At 40.6% G+C, this 23929-nt stretch overlaps 2 protein-coding genes across 4 annotated transcripts in view; one reads left to right on the top strand and one right to left on the bottom strand.

Moving 5' to 3' along the window:
• Nucleotides 1-273: 273 nt before the first annotated feature.
• PLPP5 (phospholipid phosphatase 5) lies at nt 274-5925 on the top strand. Of its 2 annotated transcripts, XM_028096092.2 has the most exons (8): nt 274-355; nt 535-643; nt 1111-1201; nt 1616-1679; nt 1826-1930; nt 2168-2292; nt 2955-3125; nt 4832-5925. In XM_028096092.2, the coding sequence occupies exons 1-8, from the start codon at nt 291-293 to the stop codon at nt 4990-4992; spliced, it is 891 nt and encodes a 296-aa protein (XP_027951893.1). In that variant the 5' UTR covers nt 274-290; the 3' UTR covers nt 4993-5925. The 2 variants fall into 2 exon arrangements, with proteins under 2 accessions (XP_027951893.1, XP_027951911.1); XM_028096110.2 differs by lacking the exon at nt 1826-1930.
• Nucleotides 5926-6272: 347 nt separating this feature from the next.
• Nucleotides 6273-23929, bottom strand: part of DDHD2 (DDHD domain containing 2) — a 28997-nt gene continuing 11340 nt past the window's right edge. For both annotated transcript variants that reach the window (XM_028096086.2, XM_088020954.1), the window contains 9 exons: nt 23435-23557; nt 22262-22357; nt 20874-21002; nt 20608-20763; nt 20237-20339; nt 19931-20101; nt 19089-19251; nt 9181-9288; nt 6273-8506 (listed from right to left, as the gene is read on the bottom strand). In XM_028096086.2, the coding sequence (XP_027951887.1) occupies nt 9207-9288; nt 19089-19251; nt 19931-20101; nt 20237-20339; nt 20608-20763; nt 20874-21002; nt 22262-22357; nt 23435-23557 (1023 nt within the window). In that variant the 3' untranslated portion in view covers nt 6273-8506; nt 9181-9206. The remainder of the gene's footprint in view (nt 8507-9180; nt 9289-19088; nt 19252-19930; nt 20102-20236; nt 20340-20607; nt 20764-20873; nt 21003-22261; nt 22358-23434; nt 23558-23929) is intronic.

The following is a 23929-nucleotide window of genomic DNA, read 5'->3' as shown; positions in this document are numbered from 1 at the left end:
GGAGCGAAGGGCGGGAGGGGAAGACGTGCATCACTTTCATCCCGGGCGCCAGCTCGGGGTCGGCGGCCCCTGGAATGGCACTGCTTGCAAGCTTGGGGCGCGCAGAGCCGCGCCTCCCGCTTCCCCGCGTCCCGGATCGCCGACCCGCCCGTCGGGTGCAGTTCCCCCGGCGCCTGCCAGCCCGCGCCCCGAGCCGCCGAGGCCCGCCCCCGGGGACAGCCCTCCCGGGGGCGGGTCCGCGTCCCGCCGCTGCCACGTCAGCGCAGCGTCTGTCCGCGGCGGACGGCAGGATGGGGAAGGCGGCGGCCCTCGGCGCCGAGCTGGGCGTGCGGCTCACCCTGTTCGCGGCCTTCTTGTAAGCGGCCCGGGCGCCCCGGGGCCCGGGACCCGCGGCCGGCGCCCTCTCGTACCGACCGGCCGGAGCGGCGCGCGGGCGGGCGGGCTGTCCACGCGAAGGAGGCGGGCGACCGGGCAGCCCCCGCCGGGCCCGGGAAGCTAACCCACCTGCTCTGCACATTTTTGTTTCCGCTCCAGGGTAACGGAGCTCCTTCCTCCCTTCCAGAGGCGGATCCAACCCGAGGAGATGTGGCTGTACCGGAATCCGTATGTGGAAGCAGAGTATTTCCCTACCAAGCCCATGTTTGTGCGTGGAGAACCAGCCTTCCTTCCGCCCCTTGATACTTAGTACTGAGCTTGATGCTAGGGCGCAGGTGGGCCTTCCGGCTCCGGCATGATCTTTATGCTCCCTTTGATGAGGTGCTCGACATTTTGTTTCCTTATGATTAAGATCCAAATTTAGAGGAGCAAGATGCCAGTTTGGGCTCCAGAGACACGTTCCGTGAGCTCTGCTCCTTAGGATGGCCTGACGTAACCTGGCCCTTAGAATAACGGCCGATGGCGGTGGCGTTTGCTGGTGGAGCTGCCCCATGCCCAATTACCCCGCAGACACTGCCGCTGCTCATATTGACAGGGACGCATTAGGTCTGACCTGTGACTTCCGCTGTCCCCTCCCCATCCCTCTTCCCTGTAGGCGCTACTTGAACCACTAGCTGCATGGTTTTACTAGGGGCTGGGTTTGGGTTTTTTAACCTCTGCCATCTTCTGGTTCAGGTCATTGCATTTCTGTCCCCACTGTCTCTGATCCTCCTGGCCAGATGTCTCAAGAAGGCAGGTGCGACAGACAGCAAACAAGCCTGCCTGGGTAAGAACGAGCCCTCTCTGGCGGGGCTGGTCTCTGGCTCCTCGGTGCTGGCATCTCTGCCACTGGAGGTGTGACCTCTGTGTGTGGAGGCCACTGAGTTCTGCATTCCTCGAGGCGTCCTGTCTCCCCTGTACCCTTGTCACCCGTGAGAAGACTGGCACTCTGAGAACATTGTTAACCTCCGAGGTGAACGATGCGCTGGATGATTTGCACCCCAGCCTAGTGTCCAGCCTAGTACGGAAGCTCTCTCTCTACTCCACCACGTGCAAGGCTAGAATGATTTTCCTGCTCCGCTCCGGCTGGAGCCTGCCCGCTTCTGTCTCAGAAAGACCCTGGCTGCTCTCTTGATGGGACCGTGACCGCGCAAGTCCTCCTAGGCAGAAAGCACTAACAGGAAGTTTCTTTGCGTTCCAGCTGCCAGCCTTGCCCTGGCTCTGAATGGTGTCTTTACCAACACAATAAAACTGATAGTGGGCAGGTAAGTGACCAAAGTCCACGCCCCGGAGCCTGCCTCGCGCCCCCCCCCCCCGCCCCCAGTCCGCAGTAGATGGTTAACGGCACCCTGTCCTCTATCCTCAGTCTGACCTTGCTCTTCTCACCTAACATGGCCTCCCTCCCCTACGGCTGTCCTGCGGGTGACACTTGGGCTCTTTGCTGCCCTGAACAGCGTTTCCCACTGACCGGCACAGCGGGGTCCGTGTCCTCTGCAACACCCCCTGAAGCTGCAAGGTGGCTTGCTCTTTGCCCTAAAAAGTCATCGTGTGTTGGACTGCCCCCCCCCTTTAAATGTGGACCCTGGAAATGATGTTTTTCTTTTAATGGTGACTATCCTAATCCAGTTTCATTATTTTGCCTGGGACCCTAAATCTGACCAATTGTGAACAGGATTACAGTATCTGATACAACCAAAAAATAATTTCTGGAGTTGTTAAGTGATCTGTGTTGAGACCCTGTTTATTTTTTCAGGCCACGCCCAGACTTCTTCTACCGCTGCTTCCCAGACGGGCAAGCCCAGTCCGACTTGACGTGCACAGGGGAGAAGGACGTGGTGAATGAGGGCCGCAAGAGCTTCCCGAGTGGGCATGCTTCCTGTATGAATACCACAGGGACTCAGCATCTGCGCCTTTTTGGGGTCACTGAATTTAGCTTAGGGGGCTTATGAGGAGGGGGCCATCTCTCTACTCTTGTTCTTGTATCTAAAAACTAGAGAATCCCCTTCTCCTTCAATAACACCAAGATTTCACAAGCTTGAGCCTCAAATATTAGGGTAAATATTCGAGGACAGAGGAAGTAGTTTACCTTCATGAGATTTGAACATTTTATGAGTCTTGTATTATTTGTCTAGATCCTGCAATCTGTTACTAGTTAGAAAAATATTAACTAACCTTTATTGCAGGTGCTTTGGAAAGCTTTTTATTCTTATCTCTTTTGATACCATAATAGCCCAAAGAGGTTGATACTATTATTTTTATGATTCCTATTTATACATCAGGAAACTAAGGCATCAAGAAGTAACCTGCCCAAAGTCCTACTGCCAGTATTCCCAACACTATTCCCAAGAGTCAATATTATTACCTCTGGGACACACAGTAAAGTCCTTCATTTTTTCTTTTGTTTCCTCCTCGTCAATGATCTACACCACAAGTGTACCAAAAAAGGTTAAAACATGTTCATGCCCCCAGCCACCTATTTGCAGATGAGCGAGGGAGCTTCCTTTAAAAGACATAATACTTAGAGGTTTTCCCTCTTCTAGTTGCATTTGCTGGTCTGGCCTTCGCTTCCTTCTACCTGGCAGGGAAGTTACATTGCTTCACACCACGAGGCCGTGGGAAGTCTTGGAGGTTCTGTGCCTTTCTGTCACCTCTCCTCCTCGCGTCTGTGATCGCGCTGTCCCGCACCTGTGACTATAAGCATCACTGGCAAGGTAATAAGCAAGGTGGTCCTGCCATGCAAGTGTGCGTGTTTCACCCGCCACCATATCCCTAGCATTTGGCACCGAGGAGATGCTGACTGTATCTGTTAAATGAATAAACAAATGAGTATGGGGTGGTCTGGGTTTCTGAACCAAGAGTATGTATCACTGTGTGGAAGATGAGAAAGCACGGTTTCCTTTTAAAGAGATTACCAAGGAGAAGTGTCCCAATTTTTCCATTATTTTGAAGCATCCTAAGTTCAGAATAAACTCTCTAAGAATTTTTTTCTCTAAGAAATTTTTTACAAAGATCAATTTATTTACTGTCTTAAAAAGTTTGTAAAAAAAAAAAATCAAGCTCATTGTCATGAGATTTTTGTTCAGAAACCAAAATTCAAGAGAACATAAAACTGTAGTTAAACCAAAGAAATTCAAGTTGAATGACATAGTAAAACATCCAAATTACAGAGTATCTTCACGGAAAACCTGTAATTCAAAAAAAGCTGATAGTATTGCCCAGAAGTCCTTAGGAGCCCTGTTTTAAAGAATAAGCTAATTTTTTGCAAAGAAGGGCAACTCCTGAACAGTTTATTGCTTCCTCTAGAACTCTTTACATGGTGAAAAAAGGGGTTAATAGCAGTAAGTGAACCTTTGTTATCTTGAATTTTTAAAAAATTCACTCTAGTGGGAGGTGGGTGGTGGGATGGGGTAACTGGGTAGATGGGCATTGAGGAGGGCAAGTGATGTGATGAGCAGTGGGTGTCATATGCAACTGATGAATCACTGAACTCTACCTCTGAAACTAATGATGTACTATATGTTGCCTAGTTGAATTAAAAAAATTTCAATCTAGTGTATCCTTGGAAAAAGGCTTATACTTAATTAAAGATGTGTTTTTTTTAAACTATTTATTTGGGCGAGAGAGAGGGCAACAAGTGGGGGAGAGGCACAAAGGCAGAGGGAGAAGCAGGCTCCCCGCTGAGCAAGGAGCCCAATGCAGGGGGTGTCCCTGGAGCCTGGCATCATGACCTCAGCCACCCAGCGCCCCCAAAGATGTGTTTTAACTTGTTTAGGAAAGAACCTGATGATAATCCTGCTAACTATATGATAAAATTGAGAAAGCCTAAAGAAACCGTAAACCTGAAATTGAGGTTTTTTTGCACCCAAACAAGTAGAGTAACCTGGAGGGCCAAGTTCTCCGTAGAGGCATCCCCCATTGTACTGCACTGCACATAGAGCTGTGTCTCTTGCCAACGGAAGGTTCTAGCAACCCTGCACTAGGCGGGTCTGTCGGCACCATTTTTCCAACAGCATTTGCTCACCTCATGTCTCCGTCATATTTTGGTAACTCTTGCAATGTTTTAAACTTTTTCATTGTATTTGTTATGGTGATCTGTGATCAATGATTATGACTTGCTGAAAGCTCAGATGATGGTTAGCATTTTTTAGCAATAAAGTATTTTTAAATTAAGGTATATACTTTTTTTTAGATCTAGTGCTACTGTACACTTTAATAGACTGCAGGATAGTGTTAGCATAACTTTCATATGCACTGGGAAACCAAAAAATTCATCTGACTTGCTTTATTGAGATACTCGCCTTATTGGCAGTGATCTGGAATCGAACCCTCAGTATCGGTATGCCAGTCCTGTGTGGTGTTTTAACATGATTTGAGAGTTCAGTACGATTAAGAAAAGACCTTATCTCCTCTCTTTTAGATGTACTAGTTGGATCCGGGATTGGCCTGACATTTGCCTATGTCTGCTACAGGCAGTATTACCCTCCTCTGACGGATGCAGAATGCCATAAGCCATTTCAGGACAGACTTGTACTGCCCATGGCACAGAAGCCTGGTGACCCTTATCATTTTAGTATTTAGAAATCAGAACTATCTCAATGGAGATTAGGTGAATCAGCCCCTCTTAACTGCGCAAGACAAGAAAGTCTGACCTTTTTACTCTTTAAGAGATACAGGTGAGCACTTCATTCTGTCTCTGTATGTTTATGCAGTTTTGCTCACATGGATTTGTCATGAGTCAAGGTTCAAAGTTCTTTTTCACGACTCTGTGCCACACATTCTGATAAAAAGATCTTCCAGTAGTCCACCAGATTGGTATCCCAAGATCTACAGCATTTTACATTTAATTTAAATGTCATTCTTGGAAGGATCTTTCACAAAGAAACCTTTACATATTCTAGAACCCAAAGTTAAATTTCCATTTTCCATAGCTCAGAATCTTAAAACCCAGGGCATGACCGACTAAATTATTTTCGTTCTGTTTACTTTCTCTGGTGACAATTCCATCAAGCCTTAAATAGGAAAATGTGCAGTTGTGGCTTCCTTACCGCATTATACATGTATCTTATTTGAGTCTAGCCAGATACTGCTGTCCATTTTGAATCCTGTGGGCATAAATTATTTATTGAATCACTAAATAATTTTTAAAAATGGTAAGGACAAATGAGGTGGAAATCATCAGTTGCTAGTATTGAAACCACACTCCTGAACTGTGTTCATGAGCTCCTTTCCCTCCATGCATGACTGAAGATCTGCCCAAATGCATCAACTCTGCAACTGGCTAAGGCAGGAAAGAAAAATTACACATGTCATTATCTGGAGGACAAATGAACTTCTTTTGTCCCTTATTCATAATGGGATATAAGGAACAATTATAGGACATCATCAGAACTGATGCTATAGGACCTACAACTGCCCTGCTCTTTGCAATTATACTTTTAACTATGACCTTGTCTTATGTGTTTCTATATTTTCGATGTATCTTTCTCCTTCAATAAATTTGACAGTCAAAAATGGTGAAGGTGGGTGTTTTTGGTACGTAGAGTACCATTTGAGAGCTGGAACATTTCCAAAGTAAAAGACTGGATTCCCCATCTGACATAAGTGATATAACTAGCTATAGTAGAGGCTGATTATCTGTAAATATTGAAGAACAGTCTCAATATTGACTTTGCAATTACCATGCTTTAAATTCTGAACTACATCTGCCTATGATAATGAAAACACCAGTCAAGGAAAAAGAACTTAAATATTAGTTCTTTGCCCCAAACTTTTATTTTTTTAATTTGTTTAATAACATAAAGGGGAAGAAAATGGTTATTGTATTAATTTTCTCTATAATGGATCGAACTAGGTAAAAGTAGGCAACTGGTCAATATGGTTTTATTTCAGTATTTCGTAAACTTTTAAATAGAATCATGTAAAAAACAAACATTTCAAAAAGTGCAAAATATTAGAAAGCTCATCAGTGCTATTAATCTTTCCATGCAGACAACCTCTTGCTGAGCTAAGCAATACAAATTCTGTAGCAGGGAATATGTATAAAATGATACTCCACAGAGTTTAAAAAATAGGCTTGGTCAAGAGATTGCACATGATACAACTGAAGTAGTGCAAATAATATACAGCTAAGAATTTAAATCAAACTTACTATCCTGTGTACTATACAACCATGATGATACCATAGGTGGAGAGACAAGATACAAAGCTCCTTTACAGTTGCCTGCCCCTCACCATCAGAAAACATTTCTTAGTACCAACAGTGGTTTATCTAGGTATCCAGGGTTATGCTGTTCATCTTTGGTTACAGGGACTCATTCTTGCTTATCCTTTGTTTTACTCTTAAATAGTATCTATTCTGCTAATACGAAGAATAAATTTAAATTTGAAGACAACAACTTGACAAAAGCTTCCCCTTTAAAATATAATTGAATGCTACTTAATATTCAGTAACCCTTACTCAAACTCAGTTTATATAGTAAAGAAAATAAAAGTATTCCATATATCTGACGCTTCTTAGTGGCTTAGCATTAGTCTATAAGCAGATGGACAAGTAAAGGCCAGGCATGGGTCCTGTACCCCAGCCTTACCTCTACCATCTCTAGGGTGACGGTGATTAACCTTCCCTTTCCTTTTCTCTCTCGAAAGGGATAGACACCACTGCTGTCAAAGGGATGGCTTAAGTGAATGTTAAATGCCAATGCACTGGATACCATGATATATTTACAAATCATTTTTTATAAAAAACAAAACACAGCTTGCCTGCCTCGGCCACTCTATAAACAGAGAGGCCTATGGGGAGGTTGGAGTGGAGGGTAAAGGACTATCACAAAGAGAACTGCAAGGTCAGTGACAAACTCTGACCAATGAGAAAGAAAATACAGCACAGTGGCGAGCAGATGCCCTGGAAAAAATCAGTCTATATGCACCCGTCTTCAAGGTACACCTCACTTTGCATGTTCTGACGTGGACTCCACACTGGCTGTTCCTCCGCTCCTACAGGCATAGGTTTTTCTTTCAGAATAAGAAGGCTTTCCCCCAGCCAAAGCCACCTGCCCAGCCAACACTGCCTGGGCCATGGGGCTGCTAAATAAGCTTTCTGGATTATGGGTACCTAAGCAGGCAATGGTGTTTACAAAATGTTTTCAAAGAGGACACACAATACTGCCTTCACCCAAGTGGATATGGTGGCTGACTCACACAAATTCTATTTCACCTTAAATGTACTACTGAGAGATTTTATTCATAACCAAAGCCTTTAGCCGGTCAAGGCTGTGTGATTTCAGGTTTGCCAGCCTTTATAACTTTGCCCTCAACTTAAGAACAGAAGCTACTATCAACTAAGTCAGATTTCATCTAGAGTCTCCCCATTTGAGCATGATATAAAAGGATGGGTCTAGGATAGATAATATCTTTGCTTTATAAAGATGAACCTAATGTGAACTAAACTATCCACTGTAAACTCTGAAAGCAGCTCAAACAGCTGGGAAAACAATGAATAGCATCAGTGATTCCTTGCCATCAACTGTCAGCTGTAGAGAGTAAACAATACTCTCTGTAAGCTACATTTCAGTCCCTCACACAGGACTTGTAGGAAAGAAAAGCTGGCTCAAAGGAAGGTGCCCAACAATCTTTTTCACACCCACTTAGCCTTCAAATGCAAAGAACACCAATGAGAGATGAGTGTACCCCAAAATGCCTTCTGAATCTCCGGAGTCTGCTTCCAAACTAGAACATTTTCTAAAGATAAGCAATAATTTCCTAGAAAAATTTCTACCAAGCCAAAATAAACTCAAAACAGACTTTATACTATCTCAAGTAATAAGCAATAAAGGATGGCACCTATCATCCCGAATTAAAGATGCAAATAACCCCCACTATGAAGAGTGGCGAGTGCTTCTATAAAGCCAGTGGTAAAAAGTAATAGGGTCTTCCCTTTGTTTTTTCACTCACTTCCGAGATAACAAGATTATCTTCCAAAGACCCCGGTGGTAAGTAAGTGGCAGGCAACATGCAGGAAATGATGCGGCTGAGGAGAGGGAAACTGCAGCAACAAGCAGGTGCATTTTCTGGGGGAGGATCCTTCAGTGTCCGTCTAGGGAAGAGTGGAACAGAGGTCACGATGCAGTCACAACTGGAAGGCAACCAGCCAGAATGCCGGAGTCTAATACATGAACTTTCTAGTTACACATCTAAAAGGTGGAGGAGGGGCGCCTGGTGGCTCAGGCGTTAAGCGTCTGCCTTTGGCTCTGGTCATGATCCCAGAGTCCTGGGATCGAGCCCTGCATCAGGCTCCCTGCTCGGTGGGGAGTCTGCTTCGCCCTCTCCCCGACTTGTGCTCTCTAGCTCTCTCTCTGTATCTCTCCAATAAATAAATAAAATCTTCAAAATAAAAAAAATTAAAAAATAAAAGGCAGAGGAACTTAAATCTCAGGATGGGCTGTTAGTCATTAAGATCGTTACTGGGGCCAACGGTAACTCTTAAGATGATCAGAACTATTTAGATTCTGAGTTCAGATCCTAAAAAATGACAGGTGTTACTGGACCAAGTCACTCGCAAAAACACACACACACTAACTTTCTCTAAATGGACTATTGCACTTTTTCCTCAGCAATTTTAACCAGAGTCCCTCTAAAAATCAATAATAACCTAGCTCTTGGTGACAGGCAACAGAAAAGTACATTTATAAAGAGCTCAAGGCTACACTGTTCCTCATAACAAGTTAATATGTAGGAACTATGCTGCATACATGACATTTAAAAACTTACATTAAGCAGCCATACATGGTTCATTTTTACTGTAAAGGCTGATCAAGGAAGATGCCCTGGGTTTGGTAGATTTCTTTGAGGACCAGCAATACCGTATCTTCAGACTCCCTATAAAGAGAAAAACTTAGGTTGTAAAAAGAAGAAACTAACTTTTATACTAGATGTTTTACATATACTATCTCATTTAATCTACACAACCACCTTCAAGTTCATTTTTGCAAAAGTTCATTTTACAGTGGACTATTACTCAGCCATAAAGAAAAATGAAATCTTGCCATTTGCCACAATATGGATGGACCTAGAGGATGCTAAGTGAAGGAAGACAAATGCCATATGATTTCACTTATATGTGGAATCTAAAAAACAAATGAACAAAAACCAGACCTGTAAATACAGAGAACAAATGTGGTTGCCAGAAGGGAGAGGGGTGGGGGGGTGGGTGAAATAAGTGAGGGGGATTAAGAGGTACGAACTTCCAGTTATAAATAAGTCACAGAGATGAAAAGTACAGCACAGGGAATATAGTCGATCATACTGTAATAATGTATGGTGACTACACTTATCATGGCGAGCACTGAGTAATGTAAAGAATTGTCAATTCACTATGCAGTGATTCACCTGAAACTAATACAACATTGTATGTCAACTACAATTTAAAAAAAAAAAAGTCTAGCATTATGTCTGGTAATACAAAAAAAGTAGTAGGAAACGACCAAGAACTGTTCCCTTTCCACAGAGCTCATTCTTGGAACAATATGGAAGAGCCATCCAGTTGGTCACCTTAATTTTTTAAATGTTATTCACCTTTTTAAAAAGATAATACAATCATATGGTTCAAAATTCAAGATATGAAAGAGTGTAATAATGAAGTTTCCTTTCCACCTGTTTCTTAACCACCAGTTCCCATCTTCTGACAATCAATGTTACCAACTTATCATGCATCTTCCAGACATTATTCTGTGTGTGCCCAAGCAATTACTTACATCCAGTTCATAAAGAAATTTGATTATAAACAAAACAACATCATGAAGGACTGCCTTAAGGACATATAGCGCGAATATTTCCCTAAATCCATGGTTTAACATTTTTTGAATCATGTATCTAACTACCTGAGAATCTAATGAAACCAATGGATTTCTCCCCAGAAAAGATTATATATATATATATAATATTATATTTTTAATACTTTAGCATATGAGGAATGTAATTTAAAAATATATATAAATATTATAAATAAAATCTCATTGGATTCATATGCTTTTTCTATCCCCTAAAAACCCCATACACAGAAGGTTAAGAAATTCCTCCTATGCCAGTGAAGGGGCATTAGCTAAACCAGATGTTAAAATGGTGTGATCCTGGTGCATAAATAAATGGATCAACAGAAAAGAAGAGGAAGTTCAGAAATAGTCCTAAATCTATATAGGAATTTAATAAAGTGAGATTCTCAAACCAGACTCGTATATACAGAGAACAAACGGTGCTGTGACAAATGGACAGCCATCTGGAAAATGACCTGAACCAATCTATACCTGTTACTAGAATAAATCCAAAGTGAATCAAACATTCACATGTAAAAATGAAACCATAAAATATCAGAATAAACTATGATAAGGAATTCTTCGGAGGATAAGGAAGATGTAAGTATGACACATATTCTAGAAACCAGAAAGGAAAAATCAACAAATATGAATCAATCTTTTCTACTTAGCAAAAACCAATGTTTGCAATGTCAAACTGGGGAAAAGGCATTTGCAACTCATCACAGACAACAACAAAAAACATTTCAATATAAAAGAGAATAAAGAATATAAATAACTCCCAGAAAAGGAAATAAAAATGGTCCTTAAATATATGTCAAGATGCTCAATCTTATTCATAACTGGAGGAATGCAATTTTTTTAAAAATAAAAGGCAAAAGATTGATCTGAAGAGAAAAAGGAGCATACGAGGAATGTAATTTAAAAACTACAGTGTGGGGCACCTGGGTGGCTCAGTCAGCTGGGTGTCTGCTTTCGGCTCAGGTCATGATCCAAGGTCCTGGGATTGAGCCCCACACTGGGCTCCCTGCTTGGCAGGTTGCCTGCTTCTCCCTCTCCCTCTTCTCCTTCCCCCTGCTCACATGTTCATGTGATCTCTCATGAATAAGCAAAATTAAAAAAAAAAACACTACAGCATGCAAAATACATACAACTGAAAACTACAAAACAGTACTGAGGGAAATTAAAGACCAAAATACACTGAGGGATACTGTGTTTGTGGCTCAGAAGACTCTATTATTCAGATGTCAATTCTCCCCAAATTGATCTGTAGATAAAATATTTGCGATCACAATCAAAATCTCTGAAAGCTTTTTGGTTGACATTAACAAGCTCAATCTAAAACGTGGAAATGCAAAGAACCGACAATAGCTAAAATAATTTCAAAGAAGAATAGAGTTGGATGACTCACAATACCTGATTTCAAGACTTATTCTGAAGCTACAGTAATCAAGACAGTGTTTTACTGGCATAAAGACAAATCGACCAATGGAACAAAACAGACCCAAGGCAATTCAATGATTTCTCCCTCTGAATAAACTTTTCAACAAATGTTGCTACAACAACTAGATAGCCACATGCAAACCAATGAACTTCAATCCTTACCTCATACCATACTAAAAAATTAACCAAAATGGATCACAGACCTAAATATAAAAGCTAAAATGATATAACTTCTAGAATACAGGTAATATTTTAATGGCTTTGGGCTTGGCAAAGATATCTTAAATATGTTAAAAAGGCACAAATGTCAACAAGTTGGACTACATCAAAGTAAAAAACTTTTGTTCTTCAAAACATTCTGCTGGAAAAATGAAAAACTGAATTTTGAGGAAAAAACATGTATCTGAAAAGGACTTGTAACTATAATATAGAAAGAATTCTGGCAACTTAATAAGATAATCTTTTTTTTTTTAACAGGCAAAAGATTTGAACAGACAGTTCACCAAAGAAGGTGTATAGATGGCGGGGCGCCTGGGTGGCTCAGCCAGTTAAGTTTCCCACTCTTGGTTTTGGCTCAGGTCATGGTCTCAGGGTCATGAGATCGAGCCCTACATCAGGTTCTGTGCTCAGCAGAGTCTCCTTGAGATTCTCTCTGTCCTCTCCCTCTGCTCCTCCACCCCTGCCCCCACTTGCACACTAAATAAATAAATAAATAAATAAATAAAATCTTAAAAAAATGGGGGGGGGTGCCGAGGTGGCTTAGCTGGCTAAGCGTCTTACTCCTGGTTTCAGCTCAGGTCGTGATCTCAGGGTCATGAGACCGAGCCCCATGTCGAGCTCAGCGGGTCTGCCTGAGATTCTCTTCCTCTCCATCTGCCCCTCCCCTGCTCTCTTTCTCCAATAAATCACTGTTTAAGAAAAAAAGGTGGGGCGCCTGGGTGGCTCAGTCGTGAAGCGCCTGCCTTCAGCTCAGGTCATGATCCCAGGGTCCTGGGATCAAGCCCTGCACTGGGTTCCCTGCTCAGCCAGGAGCCTGCTTCTCCCTCTCCTGCTTCCCCAGCTTGTGTTCCCTCTCCAGCTGTCTCTCTCTCTCTGTCAAATAAATAAATAAAATCTTTAAAAAATAATAATAAATAATAAAAAAATTTAAAAAAAGAATTTATCAAACTCAACACCCAAGGAACAAATAATGCAATCAAGAAATGGGCAGAAGACATGAACAGACATTTCTGCAAAGAAGACATCCAAATGACCAACAGACACATGAAAAAGTGCTCAACATCACTAGCCATCAGGGAAATACAAATCAAAACCACAATGACAGGGCGCCTGGGTGGCTCAGTTGGTTAAGCGACTGCCTTCAGCTCAGGTCATGATCCTAGAGTCCCGGGATCGAGTCCCACATCGCGCTCCCTGCTCAGCAGGGAGTCTGCTCCTCCCTCTGACCTTTCTCTCTCTCTCATTCTCTCTCTCAAATAAATAAATAAAATCTTTAAAAAAAAAAAACCACAATGAGATATATAACCTCACACCAGTCATAATGCCTAAAATTAACAAGGTCAGGAAACGACAGATGTTGGCGAGGATGCAGAGAAAGGGGAACCCTCCTACACTGTTGGTGGGAATGCAAGCTGGTGCAGCCATTCTGGAAAACAGTATGGAGGTTCATCAAAAGTTGAAAGTAGAGGGGCGCCTGGGTGGCTCAGTTGGTTAAGCGACTGCCTTCGGCTCAGGTCATGATCCTGGAGTCCCGGGATCGAGTCCCACATCGGGCTTCCTGCTCGGCGGGGAGTCTGCTTCTCCCTCTGACCCTCTTCCCTCTCGTGCTTTCTCTATCTCATTGCCTCTCTCTCTCAAATAAATAAATAAAATCTTAAAAAAAAAAAAAAAAGTTGAAAGTAGAGCTATCCTATGACCCAGCAATTGCACTACTGGGTATTTACCCTAAAGATACAAATGGAGTGGGGTGCCTGGGTGGCTCAGTTGGTTAAGCAGCTGCTTTAGGCTTGGGTCATGATCCTGGGGTCCTGGGATCGAGCCCCGCATCCAGCTCCCTGCTCGGCGCGGAGCCTGCTTCTCCCTCTCCCTCTGCCTGCCACTCTGCCTACTTGTGCTATCTCTCTGTCAAATAAATAAATAAATTCTTAAAAAAAAAAGAGAGAAATGTAGTGATCCAAAGGGGTATGTGCAGCACCCCAATATTTATAGCAGCAATGTCTACAATAGCCAAACTATGGAAAAAGCCCAGATGTCCATTGACAGATGAAAAGATAAAGAAAATGTGGTGTGTGTGTATATATTTATATTTATGTATTTTTATATTTTATATATTTATATATACACAATGCAATATTATGCAGCCATCAAAAAAATGAAATCTTGCCATTTACAACAATGTGGATGGAACTAGAGGGTATTATGCTAAGTGAAATAAGTCAATCAGAGAAAGACAATTATCATATGATCTCACTGATATGAGGAATTTAAGAAACAAAGCAGAGGATCATAGGGGAAGAGAGGAAAAAATGAAACAAGATGAAACTGAGAGGGAGACAAACCACAAGAGACTCTTAATCTCAGGAAACAAACTGAGGGTTGCTGGAGTTTACGGGGGTAGGAGGGATGGGGTGGCTGGGGGGTTGGACGTTGGGGAGGGTGTATCATTTGTGGTGAGCGCTGTGTATTGTGTGGGACTGATGAATCACAGACCTGTAGCCCTGAAACAAGTAATACATTATATGTTAATAAAAATGTAATCTAAAAATGAAAAAAAATATTTCCACAAAAATATATGGAATGTGGAGAATCATTATATGGAACACCTGAAACTAATATGACACTGTATGTTAACTAAACTTGAATTTTAAAAAATAAAAATTTTAAAAATAAAAAAATAAAAAAATTTTAAAAACTATGCTGGAAAAGCTGTGGGGAAACAGACACTCCCATATATTCCTGGTGGGAGTACAAAAAGGTACAACCTCTATTTGGCAATAATTATCAAATATTACAAATCCATGTATCCTTTATGCCAGCAATTCCAATTCTAAGTATTTACAGATACAATCATGAATAGGTAAAATATAAACAAGGTGTATAAAGAGCAAGAGGACAGAAATCTAAAGTAACCCATCAGTACAGGACTAGTTAAATAAATTATGGTACATTCATACAGTAGAATACTGAAGCTATAAAAGAATGAACTCTTTATATACGACAAGCAAAAAACTCCAAGACTTGCTAGTAGAAAAAGCAAGTTACAGAACAATGCCTATAATATACTATCTATACTTGTTAAAGGACAGAAATAATATATTCACACACTCACACCTGTGTTATGTATGCGTAAAAGAGACCTCTAGAAAAAATTTCAAGAAATGCATGTTACTTGCATATGGAGAGGGTAGTTAGCAGGGAACAAAATGGAAGAGAGGCTTTCATTATTTGTCTTTCTTTGAATGGTGAACCATATGAATGTACTGCACACTCAGAAATCTCTAAAGAATGCCTTCTCTCTCGTTTTTTTTAAGATTTTATTTATTTATTTGTTAGAGAGAGAGCGACAGAACACAAGCAGGGGGAGTGGAAGGCAGAGGGAGAAGCAGACTCCTCGCTGAGCGGGGAGCCGGAGGCGGGACTCGATCCCAGGACCCTGGGATCATGACCTGAGCCGAAGGCAGGCGCTTAATCAACTGAGCCACCCAGGCGCCCCTAAAGAATGTCTTTTTCACAAGGATGTGGAGAAAGGGGAACCCTCCTGTACTGTTGGTAGGTATGCAAACTGGTGCAGCCACTCTGGAAAACAGTATGGAATTCCTCAAAAAGTTAAAACTAGAACTACCCTAAGATCAAGACCATCTTTGAAGCTGTCCCTGAATTTAGGGCTAAGAGAACACAGCAGCCCAAAAAGCCAGGAATGGAAACCGATCCTGCGGGACGAAGGGGTTCATCATGGCAGATGACCTAAAGCAATTCCTGTATAAAAAATTACCCACTGTCCACAGACCGGTACCTCTGAAACAAATAGTATGTTATATGTTAATAAAAAGAAAATAAAAACCACAATGAAAAAAAAATTGCCCAGTGTTGAAGGGCTCCATGCTATTGTGGGGTCACACAGAACACCTGTTATTAAAGCGGCAATGACAGTGCTCCAGAGCATGCTTTCCGACTTGGTTTCTTATCTACTTTTGCCCTTGCAACAAACCAATGGAGCAAACTTGGACTTTCAAAAAATAAGAGTATCATGTGTTACTGTAATACCTACCACATCATTCAATCCAGTCATTTACCTTTGGTGGTGAGTTTCATAGCCAGCAGTAATGCCGGTACAGGACTCATTGTCAGACTAGGAAAGGAACTTGCTCCATCATTTGAAGAACTGAGACAAGTTGTGGAAGTCCCTTAATCTGGCAGCGGTGTTGATGTACACCTTATTTTCATTATAGTAGACACAGTATCAATCCAGCAATCTTTAGACCACAAAAATACTTGTATCCACGTACTCCAGAAAGGGCCTCTTTTCCCACTTTATACCAAAGAAAGAGTCTACAGATATAATTTATGGACTGTTATTTTTTCTTGTGTGAGGTCTTTTCTTATTTAGTGAGATCTGGGGATACCACAGAAATGGTTCAATACATCACAGCTCCCATGGAGTTAGTCCAGTCACCAAATATGCACGAGATTCTATTCAGTGGGACAGAATCAAAATGGTACTTTGATCCACTTGAGCCATTAAGTGCTCCCTATTATATAAAACGCCCAGTCCTGCAGAATGAAGCAGACCCTTTTTATTGTGAATGAGGACATATTTTTCTTTATATTATTTCTTAGCATTGAGTGTGAAGAAAAGAAAATGCCTTAGTAAGAGTAATAAAATCAATATAATCACTAAACAACAACAACAAAAAACTACCCTACGATCTAGCGATTGCACTACTAGGTATTTACCCAAAGAATACAAAAACACTAATTCAGGAGCACCTGGGTGGCTCAGTTAAGCACCTGACTCTTGGTTTCTGCTCAGGTCATGACCTCATAGTTGTGAGATCAAGCCCTGTGCCGGTCCAAGCTAGGCGTGGAGGCTGCTTACAATTCTTTTTCTCCTTCTGCTTCTCTTCTGCCCCCCCCCACCATTCCCCTCACCCCCATGCACGTTCTCTAAAAAAAAAAGAACCCATTAATTCAAAGGGATACATGTACCCTGACTTTTTTTTAAGATTTATTTATTTGAGAGAGCGAGGAAATATAGGGAGGAGGGGGAGAGGGAGGGAGAGTCTCAAGAAGACTCTGCACTGTGCACAGAACCCAACGTGGGGCTCAATCCCACCACCCCAAGATCACAACTGGAACAAAAACCAAGAACCGGGCGCTCAACTGACCACGCCACCCTGGACCCCTGGACCCCAGTGTTTATAGCAGCATTATCAACAATAGCCAAATTATGGAAACAGCCCATGTGTCCATCAATAAATGAATGGATAGAGAAGAGGTGGTATACATACGTAATATACTACTACTCAGCCATAAAAAAGAATGAAGTCTTGCCATTTGCAATGACATGGATGGAGCTAGAGAGTATTATTATGCCAAGTGAAGTAAGTCAGACAAAGACAAATACTGTATGATTTCACTCATATGTGGAATTTAAGAAATAAATGAGCAAAAAAAACAGAAAGGAAACCAAGAAATAGACTCTTAACTATAGAGAACAAACTGATGGTTATCAAAGGGGTGGTAGATGAGGGGAGGAGTTACATAGGTGATGGGGATTAAGGAGTGTACTTGTGATGAGCACCAGGTGTGTGGAAGTACTGAATCACTATATTGTACATCTGAAACTAATATTATGCTGTATGTTAACTAACAGGAATTTAAATAAGAACTTTAAAAAAATGGGGCACCTGGATGGTTCAGTCAGTTAAGCATCTGCCTTCAGCTCAGGTCATGATACCAGGGTCCTGGGATTGAGCCCCAATCCTGGGACTGTCCTGGGATCCAGCCCTGTGTAGGGCTCCCTGCTTAGCAGGGAGTCTGCTTCTCCCTCTCTCTCTGCCCCTCCCCCCAGCTCATGCTCTCCTGCTCTCTCTCTCTCTCTCAAATGAATAAAAAAATCTTTAAAAAAACAAAATATAATAAAAACTAAAAAAAAATAAAGAATCATAATTTAAGGGGCGCCTGGGTGGCTCACTCGGTTAAGTGTCTGCCTTCAGCTCGGGTCATGATCCCAGGGTCCTGGGATCGAGTCCCGCATCGGGCTCCCTGCTCAGCGAGGAGTCTGCTTCTCCCTCTGCCTGCCGTTCCCCCTGCCTGTGCTCTCTAACAAATAAATAAATAAAATCTTAAAAAAAAAAAGACCTAAAAGCATGCATTTTTGAATCCTTATCCCCTGCCCATCTTATTTTCCTAACTATATTTTCCTTTAGCTTAAATTTCTTTGGTGATTAAATTCTTTTCTGTTATAATGTATGAATTTCAATAAGCATTATTAATCCATTCTACAATCCATCAGATATTATATTTAATAATGATTAATTCTGTTGAATAAGTTGTGGGGATCCAATGTACAACATGGTACTATAGTTAATAATACTGTATCATATACTTGGAAGTTGCTAAGAGAGTAATTCTTAAATGTTCTCATCAAACACACACACTCACACACAAGGTAATTATGTGAGGTCATGGAGATGTTAATCATTTCATAATATATACATGTATCAAATCTTGTTGAACATCTTATACAATGTGTCAATTATATCTCAATAAATCTGGAAAAAATATGTAAACATTAAAAATGTAAACATTAAAACAAAATGAAAATAATAAATTCTGATCTAGCTACTGTCAATACTTTCATATGAGTTTAAAATACTTTCAGCAACACTAACATCAATATGTACCCATCCTGTCCCCCATCAATGACCAAAGGACACCACTTTTTAAAACTAAGCTAGCCAGGGGCGCCTGGGTGGCTCAGATGGTTCAGCGTCTGCCTTCGGCTCAGGTCATGATCTCAGAGTCCTGGGATCGAGCCACGTGTCGGCGGGGGGGGGGGTCCCTACTCAGCAGGGAGTCTGCTTCTCCCTCTCCCCCTGCTTGTGTGCTCTTTCTCTCTCTTTCTCTCTCAAATGAATAAATCTTAAAAAATAAAATAAAACTAAGCTAGCTGAACTCATGGTTGCTGGCATCATTAGCCCACGCTCTACCCAACTGCAAAGTAAAACGTGTTTAAACCAGATTTCTTTAAATGACATTATTTTGTTATTTTGTAACTGTCTAAATGAGAAATCACTCTAATCCCAAATGTACACTAGCCTATCCTCCCTTTTCTACATCTATCAAATAGCCGTGCAACAATTAGACCAAAAAAAAACAAAAACAAACAAACCCACCAAGAAACAAAAAACAAACATCACTTACCAGTAGCACAGATGGCTTTGTAAAGCAAATAAATATTCATTAAAACTTTCAATGGGCTTCTCTTGTAGCACGTAGTCAATGCGCTGTCCTCCATTCAGCATTCCCACATTGATGGGTGGGACTTCTTCTTTAACTGCCACAGGGGTCTCTTCTGTGTTAACATCTGGACATAGAAGAACCATAATAACAATCTAAAAGCTTCCAGCCCTCCAAGATTGTCCTTACTTCCCCTCAGACTACCAAGTTTACAGTAGGATGAGGTAATCTCTGCTCAGAAAGCTTTCTGCACCTTTTTCCTCTCAAGCCCCTTAAAGCTTCTCCTCAAGTCACACTGATTTTGTTCAATCCCATTTTTTCTTTCCTCTACCTCTGATAGCTAATTCATTTGCCTCTGGTTTATAAACTAAATATAAGTAGGGATAGAAATCTTTAAGCAGTTGAAAATTAAAGCAAAAAGAATGCAACATTAACTGTGAAATTAAGAGGAGAGTATACTAGCTAGTGCCCAGCTAGGCAAATAAAACTGACCAATGAATACACAGACATTGCCCTATTAAAGCAAGGTGCTTCACAGAAGAGGCTCCTAACACAACCCCAAGAGTGTCCAAGTGAGGGTTGTCTTTTAAAACCTCTTTACCAGGTATTCAGCTTCTCTTGACATTTTTCCTCACAAATAATGTTTTTCCATAATTTGTGACTATTAAATAATAGAAAAGACTAGCAGAGCTGAAGGCCCATTAGGGCTCATTGTATTGGTCCTATACCATGAGTAAGAAATACACACCATGGAGTTACTCTTATCTGACCTAATGTAGGATATCAAAGTGTACAGTATCACTGACCACTCAGCTTCTCTGAACTTGATTCAGATTCTGCTTCAGTTTCTTCTGTAGTTTCTGAAGCCTGTAAGGCAGGGTATGGAGCTCTGGTGAAAGACTTCCAGGCCATCCGCAGTGAACCTAGCAAGTTGTTCTTAAGGTCCATACTCATTCTGGTCAAGCCCTCTCTCAATTCTGAAACGTATTTGAATAAAGAACATTACATGGTTTACAAAGGGTTTAGGGTCCAACACAGTTAAAGTGAATGAGGTCCAGTCAGTTTGCAATGACCAGATAGTCTAGAATTACAAGTTCTGTACTCAGATTTACCTAAGTGCATTCGCTTCCTGCCTTTATGATGTGGGATCAGCATTGGCTCAAATTCCACTCCTGGGACCACCATCGGTTCAATCCTATAGGCCACAGGATCAAACTACACAGGAAAAATAATAGCTACAGATACCTCTGCTGAAGAAAGACAGTCTTACGAACTGTGTATCAGGCAAAAATAATTATAAGCTCATAAAAAAACAAAAAAACAGTTGTTTTGCCCCATCACTTTCAGATTCACACTACTATAAATTGTCTCATTACCACAAAATAGTATAGAAAAAAGCAAATCAACACAACAGAAAGTTATATGCTCTTTATCAATAAGCTCTAATATTCAGGTAAAAACACAAGAGCTGTCCAATGCTTACAGGGTGATAGATATTGAAGAAACCTTTGCATGTTGGAAATTTATAGTTGGGATCGATTCTTTTAAGTCCTCGGACAGTAAGGAACATTCCAATGGGAGATCCAAAGGCAAAGAATATTTCTGGTTTGTAGATGAGCCGGGGGTATTTTACAGACACCTGGAAAGAGGATATAAAATACCCCTCACTGGTAACAAAAGTGACATCTGTTCCTACCATACCAATGGCAGGCAATAAAATGACTCAAGAGAATTAATTAGTATTGTTACCTGCCCAATACCAACATCCAGATAGTCACCATTTCCAGTAGCGTCGGTTTTACTGCAGAAGCCTGATTCTTTGGGGATGTTAGATATAGTCACCCCTGAAGCTGGCTGCAGGGTTGGTCTATTAATACCCTGAAGAATAAAATAATTCTGTGGAGCTGTTATGTTGTAAAAATATCCAAAGAATTATACAGTTTTTCACTGATTTGAAAGGACACTTAGGAAAGTTTTGAATAATTCTAGGAAGAGTCTCAGAAAACAAGATAAAGCTGATGAAAACAAAAGTTGTCTTAAGTGATGAATTGACATCCCTACATTCTCTAAATCAATGAAAGATGTACAGAGCTATTTGGGCGGCAGTTGAAACTTTAGGCGACCATTATAAGAGAAACAACAGCAGAGCATCATGAAAAGGAATGCCAAGGGCTGTTAAGGGGTTCAATGAAGCACAATGCCCTTTTAAGGAGTAGAATGTCTCTATGGGTATAGAAAATGATACAGATATCGGGCCAAGAACTGGGCCTTAAATAAGAACTAAGCAATCTGCTTCAAAATTGAAAAATAACTACTAAGATATGGAAAGGAATTTAGTGGCCGAAAAAACTGAATGTAAAAGTACTATTACAACCTAAGTTCATTATTCTAAAGTAAAAGAAGCCAGTCACAAAAAGCCACATACTGTATAATTCCATTCAGAGGAAATGTCCAGAACAACAAAATCCGTAACAACAGAAAACAGACCAGTGGTTCACAGGAGGGAGGAATGGGGAGTGACTGCTAATGGGTACGGGATTTTTTAGAATGATGTAAATGTTCTCAAATTAGATAGTGGTAATCATAACACAACTCTGTGAATACACTAAAAACGACTGAATTGTATACTTTAAAAGGGTGAATTTTATGGTATATGATATGAATTATCTTTGAATAAGGCGGTTATGAAACCCAAAAAAAAAAAAGGAAAAAAATGGAATGGTGGGAAGACTCCAGGGGAGACAACACTTCTGAAGCTAACAACATTTTTTAATTGATATAATTAAGTAAATGTGTTTGGGGCACCTGGGTGGCTCAGTCGTTAAGCATCTGCCTTTGGCTCAGGTCATAATCCCAGGGTCCTGGGATCAAGCCCCTCATCGGGCTCCCTGCTCCGTGGGAAGCCTGCTTCTCCCTCTCCCACTCCCCCTGCTTGTGCTCCTGCTCTCGCTCTCTCTCTCTCTCTCTCCTTCATTAAATAAATAAAATCTTTAAAAAGAAAGAAAATGTGTTTAATTTCAAAAGGAGAGCCAAAGATCAGTTAACAGAATTGCTTAGCTGCCTGAACACCTCACAAAGCACAAGGATATAAGGATGTCAAAAACCATTTAATCCTACAAGCCATATTAAGCACATACCGTTGAATTTTTTCTGGTCCTAAAGTAGTTTAATATCTTCTTTCTTGGTCCTAAGGGAATTCCCATTTCCTGAAGATCTTTGTCAGTACATAAAGCCTAGGCACAGAAAATCAAATATCCTTATTTCTAGGCAAAATAAAATGAATTAAATGTCCTGTTCTCTGAGAGGAATAAGACCTAAGCACTATTGTTCTCTGCTTTATATTAATAGGGCTCCCTAGTGGTACAACATCATTAATAATTTTGAGAAGAGTACTTTATTCATAAAAGCCTAAAGAAGAATAACAAGTACCAATACTATAGTATCAATGCTACAGTAATACAGATGACATCGTATTATATATATATGTAATATATACCCTACAGAAGTGGGTATCTACCTGCATGACACAAGAACACTCCTTGATTTCCATGGTTAGATGTCACATTCCTGAGAAAGATTATATCCCTAACTCATGAACATAAGCAGTAAGAATATACAGCAAACACTGAGCATGAAACAAACTTAGAACTTACCACAGCTGTAATGAATTATGATTTATTATTTAATATGTGTCTTCCCCACTAAGCCATAAACATAATGATGTTTATGTTTATATAACATGTTTATGGTTTACATATCTTACTGACCACTCTATCTCTAGTACTTGGTAGAACATGCCTGATCATATAAAGCATTCACTAAATACCTATTAAATGAATGAATGTATTGCAAGCCTGAAAAAAAAGCACAAAAAAGGTGGCGGAAAAACCAAAAACAAATAAATAAGCAAATATCAACAGCAGAGCCCCTGAAGTATAACAGAAAAGAAGCCGGGATAATTAGCGGTCATTTACTCTGACTCTCTTTTCTGAGCTACGTTGTTCTTCAGCCTTTGCTCTATCTCTATATGTTTGTCAATATGGCTTCTCTGAACTCTGCTCTCCAACAAAGCAAAGATCACTTCATAAGACAAAAACACACAGATAATGCTAAAGGACATTACTAATGATAACAGAGTTTTTATGACAAAAGTGCTTCTAAAGGGCAGGCTCTTAATCAGCTGTAAGATGAAGATAAGTGTAAAAATACTAAAAATGGTATAGCATAAAGTTTTATCAGCACCACGCTCTAACCAACTGAGCTAACCGGCCGTGTCGGTATAGCATAAAGTTTTAAAAGATTATTTTTACCAGAGCTTCCTTATCTACTTTCTCCTTCTCAAAGATATTAAAGAATTCAGAGAGTTGAAGTTTCTTCAAACCTTCCTCTAGTGTCAGTGTGTCTCCTTCATCCACGACAATATTTGGTGCATCCTAAAAATTAAATTGTAAAGCTCATATTCTCTAAATTCATTTAGATTGTCCTGTATTAGTACTACTAGCAATAAAAATAATGTACTACATAAGAGTTCTATATAAAGATATACTTAGTTTAAATAAATTGTAATTTATACAAAATTTAAATTAAGTAGTTAAACTCTAAGTGTTGCAACTTTAGTTGAAACAATGTTTTTAAATAAATGATTATCAAGGTGTTTCTTCATCTTTGTTAACAAAACATTTATTGAGTTCTTATTATGTAAAGAGTGTTTAAGACATAAAACAATCTAAAATAAAGCCCCTGTCCAGGAAGAACTCACAAAAAAAAAAGTCTAAAATCTAAAAATCTGTCCTAAGAAATAGTAC

Source organism: Eumetopias jubatus, unplaced genomic scaffold (assembly GCF_037043125.1).
Source record: "Eumetopias jubatus isolate StellerSeaLion01/CBP00866 unplaced genomic scaffold, mEumJub1_p1.0 scaffold_2, whole genome shotgun sequence".
NCBI lineage: Eukaryota > Metazoa > Chordata > Mammalia > Carnivora > Otariidae > Eumetopias > Eumetopias jubatus.
The sequence above is the reverse complement of the archived record's forward strand: the minus strand, read 5'-3'. Positions and strand labels throughout refer to the sequence as shown.

Coding starts and splice junctions, on each gene's coding strand:
- PLPP5 (XM_028096092.2), top strand. CDS start 291: ATGGGGAAGGCGGCGGCCCTCGGCGCCGAGCTGGGCGTGCGGCTCACC. Junction 356..534: donor ACCCTGTTCGCGGCCTTCTT/GTAAGCGGCCCG, acceptor TTTCCGCTCCAG/GGTAACGGAGCTCCTTCCTC. Junction 1,931..2,167: donor ACACCCCCTGAAGCTGCAAG/GTGGCTTGCTCT, acceptor TTATTTTTTCAG/GCCACGCCCAGACTTCTTCT.